General features: G+C 42.0%; 2 protein-coding genes across 2 annotated transcripts in view; one reads left to right on the forward strand and one right to left on the reverse strand.

Annotated features, from left to right (window-relative positions):
• Positions 1-3: 3 nt before the first annotated feature.
• LOC104163612 (WAS/WASL-interacting protein family member 3-like) lies at positions 4-3,759 on the forward strand (the record flags this gene model as incomplete). Its single annotated transcript, XM_009702664.1, has 4 exons — positions 4-265; positions 1,831-1,977; positions 2,656-2,757; positions 3,719-3,759. Coding segments are annotated over 4 exons (552 nt in total), but the record flags the coding sequence as incomplete, so codon positions are not given.
• Positions 3,760-8,623: 4,864 nt separating this feature from the next.
• Positions 8,624-8,640, reverse strand: part of SCRN1 (secernin 1) — a gene marked incomplete at its 5' end in the record, with an annotated part of 15,064 nt that continues 15,047 nt past the window's right edge. The window contains one exon of the mRNA XM_009702665.1: positions 8,624-8,640. This exon is cut by the window's right edge and continues 130 nt beyond it. Within this exon, the coding sequence (XP_009700967.1) occupies positions 8,624-8,640 (17 nt within the window).

Below are 8,640 nucleotides of genomic sequence, written 5' to 3' on the forward strand. Positions count from 1 at the left end.
CCCACACCACCCCCTCCACCTCCTCCTCCGCCACACACACACTCCCTGACCTCAAACAGGCTCCCCCTTCCACCCTCCCCAGCCTTTAACAGTGCTCTTGGCAGTACTGACGTGCCCCCTCCGCTGCCCCCCAAGTCTCCCCACTTGCTGTCACAGTTCCATAAGCCAAGCAGCATTCAGTCCCTGCCGCTTCCTCCCACCCCCGGCCTCCCTCAGCCTGCAGCAGTGGCCGAGATGAGGAAGAAGAGACCGGGCCGAGGCGCAGGTGAGAGCTGCAGGCTGGAAGAAGGAAGGCTTTTTTCTCCCTCTGGCTAGCAGAGGAAATTGCACTGGTGGCTGGAGAGCTTGGAGGGGTGGGGATGAAGAGCAGACAGAGCTGGAGGGCGAGGTCCATCGCACGGGAGGAATACCTGTAGGTTGCACGGCGTGCAATGAGCACACGACATGTCAGGCTCTTAGCTTTGGGCATGCATGCCGTATAGTTTAATCAGGGATTCTTGGAAGCAGTATGCTCATCGGTGAAAGCAGTGTTTTAGGACCACTGGGCTGCTGCTTGCTTTTGTGTTGGCATTGGTGTGTCTCCAGCAGTGCAATGGCTGAGCTGAGGAACAGTCTCAGGTAGGGCAGTAGAGTATCCACCACAGCATCTGCCAGATCTGCAGCTGCTCAAGTGCCGGCCTACCCGTGACATCCCTCTACTGCTGTACCCGTGCAGTCTGGAGCAATATTGGCAATGAGAGGGAAGCGTTACAGAAGAGAATAAAACAAAGATGGGGCAGCTACAGCCATAGATGAGCAAAGGCTAATATGGATGTAGCCTTCTGGTTTCTAACAAAGAGGAGCAGCCAGTGCCTCACGTGATCAAGGTGGTAGGTAGGGCCAAAGGTTTCTCTGACCACTTGGGAAGTGGGGATATTAGCTAGTGCTTCCTTGAGCAGATGGTAGAAGGAACTTTTATCAGCCTTCTCTGATATAATGAACATAATAAAAAAACAAGCCTAGCTCTGTGTGGGTTTGAGAAATGGAGACAGCCTCTTAATAAGGAACATCTGAAGAGACGGTTCTGTACCCTGTATTTTAGCAGCCACATGTTCAGAGAAAGATTACTGGTTCCCTTTGACAGCCATGGGAAAGGCCGTGTAAGTACAGCAGATCAGGTGCTTTGTGATGGTGATTAATGCTGCTCAGGAACTGTCTGATGAACTGTTATTTTATTGAGATGCCCGTTTCTTATGGTGGTTCAACTTTTGAGGTTTCCATAAAATGAGCCTGCCTTTCTCTCGGTTATCTTGGGGCAGAAGCAGTTTTGAGAGGCTGCTAACTTGGCGGCCTTGGGCTCCCTTCCCCTGACACGGTTCCTGCAGTAGGTCTGCCCAGAAGATGTAAACTTTGATGGCTCTTGCAACTCCTCAGTGAAATGCACAAGAATAATGGTAATTCCACTGCATAGCTGCCAAAGTGTCAAGACATTATTTTCTTTTAGATATACCATCTAGTGTGGTTGGATTTTTTTTTTTTTTAAGAAACTGCTTGTTCTTGTGAAAGTGGAAGGATAGTCTTCCTGTCCAGACTGGGACAAAACCATACTTCAGAGCGTCAGGCGTTCCCTAGAACTAGAAACGGCAAGCCCTAGCCAACTCCAGTAGTGACTTAATCTATATAATTTGACTATAAATCCATAGTCAGGCTTGACAAACAGCCACTACGAAGCTGGGCAAGTTTGCCCCAAATACTGCATTCCTTCTGCTCTTCCTCTTTTGTGCAAAGCTTACTGTCGGGTTTGTTAAGTCATGATGATGTTTATGTGCTGCTCTGCTGCTTCTTTTTAAGGAACTGGTGCTGGGAAGCTAGTCACACCTCCACAGCCACCAGCGAGATCACCAACAACTGAACTTACAAGCAAGTCTGGAGTCTCAGCCTGGACTACAGCTTACGAGCCCTACCTACCACTGAAAAATGGAAACATGCACATCATTGGTAATATCATCTAAATTAGTTAATAATTTTAGGACAAAAGCCTGTGTGTGTCTCAGAGTTCAAAAACCCATTCAAGACTTCCTCATGGCAATAACAGGGTAGTGTAACTAGACCTGTTAGAAACATTTTTGTACAGCCTTATACAAGGTGAGAAAATTAAGGCTTTTTCACAAAGGTTTTGAATCATCCAGTACACAAGAAAAGCATGCACTACCTGCAAAATTATTTAAGATTGTGAAAAGTTGCTGTAGTGTCCTTATATTACCATTCTAAAACCAGTTCATGGACATTTAGTAGCTTCAATCCTATAGAGCAAAGACTGCTAAGAATTCTTTTTGTGGTCTAATGAATTGGCCATTCATTCTTGCTTACAACTAAATGGCTTGAAAGCCACCTAGGAATACCTCTATTACCACAATATCATCAATGCAGGAAACTGGAACGGCAGTCAGAAGCTTAACTTCAGTTAGTAGCAGGCAGTGTTTGCAATTAAGCCAGAAAACTTGGATGGCTCACAGAAGTACTTATCAAGATTGCGTATATGGAATAAGCCACTATCAATTCTGGGGAAAGCAAGTCAGCATTTTTAACTGAAATTACTTGTGGCAATTTTTACTATTTGTTCTTTTTAAGTATCTCTCTAACAGTGACTAATGTTTACTTCCCGAAACTTCCCAGATGACTTTGAATCTAAATTTACTTTCCATTCTGTGGAAGATTTCCCCCCACCTGATGAATTCAAGCCATTTCAGAAAATATATCCCAGCAAGATAGCTCGAGGTAAGTGCATAAACGTGAGAAGATCTGGTAATTATCCAATAGAATTAAAAACAGGGAGTGAAAATAAAGAACACAAACCAGCATTAACGTGAAGAACATAGGCACAGAGAGGAATGGGATTTGGTACAGTGGTAACAGGGACCAAAGATATAATGAAAAGCACTTAATTACTTACTTTAAAGTCTTAGTTGCTAAAAATAAAATGATGTGACTTGACATTCAGCCTGTGTTCTTTAGATTGTTGAATTTGCAGAGCCCTGGATGTTAAAAATAGTGATGTCACATAAACAGACTTAGGCAGCTATCGAGTTGGTTTTTTTGTTCATGAACTTGTGAAATCACAAAAGAAAGGTGACTTGATCTATGTCTTCCATCATGTGTTTTGACTTAAATCCTATGCATGCAGGTTTTACACATCTGAATAACAAAAAGGGACTTAGTACCTGAACCTTGTCAAGAAAGTAATGACTGACTGAACCTTGCATTTTTTTTTATTTTTTTTTTGCTTGCACCCTGTTAACTTAGAAACTTGGGATCAGGTCACTGTTGTAAGAGCAGAAGTTCATGTATCCACCTTCAAAAACTGGTAGTTGACGGTGCCGAAAGATCCCATGCCCATATTCTGCTTTTTATACAACACAGTCTTTTCTGTATTATTAGATCAACTATTTATCTCCAACTTTTCATTAAGTGTTTTTTGTGGGGGTTTTTTTTGTTTCCATGCCAAGGTACTTTGCATGACTTTTCTCACCAGCCTCAGTCTAAATCATCTGCTGTATGATCTGATCAGAGACTTTTTACTGAAGGGCTACAGAGAATGAGCAATGTATATGTGTATGTATATATGTCAGTTCAAGAGCAGGAGAGAAATGCAGCATCCCTGCTTTAGAACTGCATCCAGAATACATATCCAAAAAATGTCTCTCTCTACTCTGATTAAAGCTGTCCTATCTATTTACAGATCCCTCCAAAAATCCTCCATTAAGAACACACGTGAGATGAGAAGAGTCTTCTGATGCTCTCTGGATTAGTATTAATAAAGAACAACATCAAGAAAATACATAAAACAGAAGGGGTCCCCACAACGGTGACAGAGATTATATGTGAATTGCAAGTGCTGCAATGTTAAAATTTCTATAAACGGGAAAAGCAATGTAAATGATGCTTTTTGAACTGGCCTATGTACTACACAAATGTTAGTACAGGCTTTTAAATTATTGTATACAGGTGGATATTTTTTAAGGAAAGCAGCATAAAATTTAAATTCTTTGTAGTGTTGAAACAAGTCTCATCCTTATCATGCTGACAGATGTTACCTCAGAATACTTTTTGCATTACATGCCTGTAGCTCCATTTTTCCCCTTCCATCATAATTTTTTTACGTATTTTGGAAATTCTCCAGTTATTATTCAGACATTTTTCAATGAACTATCAGAAACTAATGTGCTACCTTTCATCTCTTCGAATGTTTCTTCACTTCTATTCTGCTTATCCTCAGATTGCAGCAGAATGTCACTTCCATGGACAGATGGCCCCACAGTCCTTTTCTCATCAAGCACGAAGAGAAAAGAGGTGACAAGAAGGAGCTGTGGCTGCTGTTGAGCCTACCTCCTCTTGATTACAGATCCTTATAGGATAGTGTCTGAGGAAGCCCAGCTGGATAGGGTGGTCATGGACTTGGCAAAGACAACAGAACTTTTCCAAGCTGGAGGAAAAGAAAGTTGTTCTACTGTAAGGAAAAAAAAAAGAAAAAAAAAAAAGGTTGTGTGCAAATACACAAGCCATGAAGTATGTATGTAAGGGCACGTGTCCTTATGTCTTTAGCAGGAACACCCTCTTCTTTCATCTCGCCTCCTTCCCAACTCTAAAAGGTTGGAGTTGAGGTTGTTTAGCCTGGAGGAGGCTGAGGGGATACCTGATCGCTCTCTACAACGAACTGAAAGGAGGGTGTAGCAAGGGGGGGGTCGGTCTCTTTTCCTCAGTAACAAGCGACAGGACAAGAGGAAATGGCCTCAAGTTGTGCCAGGGGAGGTTTAGATTGGATATTAGGAAGAATTTCTTCACCAAAAGGGTTGTCAAGCACTAGAACAGGCTCCCCAAGGAAGTGGTGTAGTCACCATTCCTGGAGGCATTTAAAAGATGTGTACGTGTGGTGCTTAGGGACTTGGTTTAGTGGTGGACTTGGCAGTGTTAGGTTTACAGTTGGACTCAATGATCTCAAAGGTCTTTTCTAACCTAAATGATTCTATGATTCACCAGCTTGAAAAAGGACACTGCTGTTCCAGTCTGATGCTAACAGCCAGGTTATTTCAGTTATGGCATTAATTTATATAGTAGCCATAAATTCCCCTCAGCTGCAGCTGTACTAACATTATAGATCACAGGTGTGATCCTTCCCCACGGCCATGCCTTTGAACAAAACTGTTTGGAAAAGACAGGTAACTGCATCTTTACAGACCTCTGCTTTTCCCTTAGTTCTTGCAACAGCTCAGCTGTGCCATAACTCCCACTCTGACATACGTGCATGCTCGTGGTGTGGAGATGGTGTAAGGGTAAGAAGCTCTTCAGCTGCAGGACTCTAAGAAAGCATCATTAGTCTTTTTCTAGCCTATTATGATACCTTCCTGTACATCACATGAAAAGAAAAAAAAATTAGTGATGCTTTGACCAATATTTACTGTCATTATTATAGTTACTTGATAAATATGCATGAATATAGTAATAAGCAGGGGTCAGCATATACATTGCTTCTCGAACAACTGGAAAAGTTTAACACTGTTTTTGAATAATATTTTGTTATAGTACTATTAAAGGCAACTTATTGTTGGTTCTCATTTGTTCTGAACTTGTGTACTGCTCTGCAGTAAGTACCTTCATAAGGATTTTAAAACTACTTAATGCTAGACTGCCTGCCAGAAGATATCTAAAGGACAAAAAAATTTTACTGTTTTTATTATGATTAGCGGTATTTTAGAAGCAAACAACATCTTTCAGGGATTAAATTAGAAAGCCTGTGTATATTTGCAAGTGTTGGTGAAATGTTAGTTCCATATATACTGGATCGTGGTGCAAGATCCATTGAAGTTTCTGTTCCCTGGAGAGACAACACCAGAACACTGTGAATCCTAGTGGCATTCAGTCCCACCACATCCTCCCACTGAGCCACAGCTGCACTCAAGACCACCAGAAGCTTTAAAGCCACAGGGGTACTCTGGTTTCTCAAACTTGTAGGACTAGTGACTGCACTCAAGCATGTTGCTGTAGCACAGGTTTGTTGTTTGGGTTTTTTTTAAATGCACTACACAGCTGAAGCAAAAGCAACATACTATTAGAAAATTACTACCTGGATCACTGTGCTCAAAACAATTTATTAGTTCTGTCATATAAGCAGTTCCAAAATAAGGACATAAATTCCCACAAGATAACTGCAATTGTTGCTTTCTTCTTTCTTAAGAAACAGGCAAATAAGGTATGTTTTTAGCAGGAACACCCTCTTCTTTCACCTTGCCTCCCTCCCAACTCTCAAAGGTTAGAGATCCGAGTTGTGCAAGAGAGCTGTGTGAAGTGGTATATCCTAGTTTTGGCACTCCTCTGGATGGGGCAATTGTTTTATCCCTGTTCTCCCCTTGTTTACAAATACCCACCTACTCCAATCAGGATGCAAAGTGCTCAGCAAGTAACAGCTTACAGAAGCAGCTCTGAAGTTCAGCATGGTATGTGTTAAGTGTACTTTGATGAGGAATATTTTCACTCAAAGTACCCCTTTATTCCGAAAGCGGATTTCAGGGGAAATCCATTTACTTAGTTGTGGGGCAGCTGGCAAAAGCATGCTGCTCTTTCAGCTGGCTTCATCCAGCACAATACCCTCTGAAATGAAGGGTGCTCCCAGCAGTTCCTGTTCTGGCCAGGTAGACAGAAGCTAAGTTTTAGGGTTTACTGGACTATTTTCTTCCCTTGTCTCCCTTTCCAGAATACCTAGGTACAGGTATTGTACCTAGGTTACCTCTATTACAGCTGTTCCTGTAATAGAGGGCATGGGAGGAGAGTATCGTGAATGGGAAGATTATTAGGTAGGCCACAAGAGAAAATATCTTCGTGTTTGTTTTCTGTAAGTGAAAAGGCCCAATGTTTTCTTGTCCAACTGCCAGTTGTCATAGAAGGCAGTATCAAAGTAATGAGTCTGAATGGAACAATTTCATTGAAAAAATTGTGAGAATGCAGTGTGCCAATATGGCCATGAGTATTTCCCTAATGCACAACTCTTTTATATTTTTCAAGTTGAGGTGTTGCTGCCTTCTAAGGAGCTTTTATTTCCTCAATACAAAAGTCTGTGGTTCTTCACCATCCCCTTACCTGAAGAGTGAAGGGTTTTAATGCCACATGCTAACTTCCACTTATTAAAGACACAGACTTCTTGTCTGAGCCTCCTGTTAAAAAAAACCCCAGCCATCTTCACATGACACAAGAATTAAACCAGTAAACACGGCTTCCTAAGTGTTTGCCGTATCTTTTCCTGGGAGAAAATACATGAAAAGCAGGTCTGTCTGCAGGACTGCCAAGGAAGGGAAGCATGCTGCACAACTCCATTTCATCTAAGGAGGCGTAAGACAGCCATTTTGAAGCCTAACCAGTTGGACTGCCACACCCACCAGTAACTCACCAGTACTTAATGGATTCATCAGCCATGTATGCTCACCACAGAGATTACTAGGAACTGGTCAGCAGTACAAAGGCAGAAAGACGGAGAATAGTCACGTATTGATCAACATCCAACGTCTATTCCCTCAAAAAAATTCCAAATTCATAGCTTGTATATAAATACACCACCTTATTAACTGCATCTTCAGAGCCCACAGGTTCTGTATAGATGTCTTAGTCATTCAGGCTGGCTCTGCATTTTAGTACTCAGTCCTAGAGCGGCAGCCAGGTGCATTACAAACACAATCTTCCCTAAGCTGGGTACAGGTGACGGCAAAACTTGACCTGGGGGACCCAATTCTGGTAACTGGTACAGACATAATGTCAGATGCTGAGTTACTGTAACCAGCTACGCCCATATGAGGCCAGTACAGCAAGGCCAAGGACCAGGACTTACCTTCCTGCCCCCTCAGAACTGGGATTTCAACTCTACCATTCTTTGTATGAATTAGCAAGAAGAGAAAAATGCAAGTCAGCTTTGCTGCAAGCCTAGTCCTGAGCAATAGAGGAAAAACCAGGTTGCTTTCAATGACGATATGGCAGTTAGCCTGATGAAGTTAATCTTTGCTTTAATTGGTTGCCCAACATACATATTTAAACATTCTGCACTAAATTAGCCAGCATGCACACAGTAATTGGACCAGTCAGTGACTTTCTCCTTTCACTATATACATACACAAACAGGAACACCACAAGATGGGACAAAGGAAAGCAATTTGTTAACCGGATACAGCTAGCAAGTAACATTTTTTCCTCTAGAAATGTTTTTTTCCTGCACATTCACAAGTGTGAAGACTTTCTTTCAAGGCTTGAAGAACTCTGCAGTCTTCCAGTGAAAAGGCTAGCAATAGCCACCGTAGCTGAAATGAGATAAAATTTGTTTAAAATCCATTCCAAGCAAGAGTGAAATTAAAAAAAAAAAAAAAAAAAATTGCCTGCAATGTAGCATAGGGAAAAGGGACTTTGGAGACAATCCACTGAGGTAGAAAGGTGGCTCTGGAGCCGATTCTGAACACCCTTAGCTTAGTGTAAAAGAGAAGGAGGCAGAGGATCAGAATCGGATCCAACATTTCACCTTCACCGACACCTGGTACCAGAAACTCAGTATCTAAAGAACTGACATGTTTGCTTACTTTATTTGAAGAACTTTAGTTCTGTGTCAACACAGTCATAGAAAAGATCCAC

This window comes from Cariama cristata, unplaced genomic scaffold (genome assembly GCF_000690535.1).
Source record: "Cariama cristata isolate BGI_N322 unplaced genomic scaffold, ASM69053v1 scaffold34086, whole genome shotgun sequence".
NCBI lineage: Eukaryota > Metazoa > Chordata > Aves > Cariamiformes > Cariamidae > Cariama > Cariama cristata.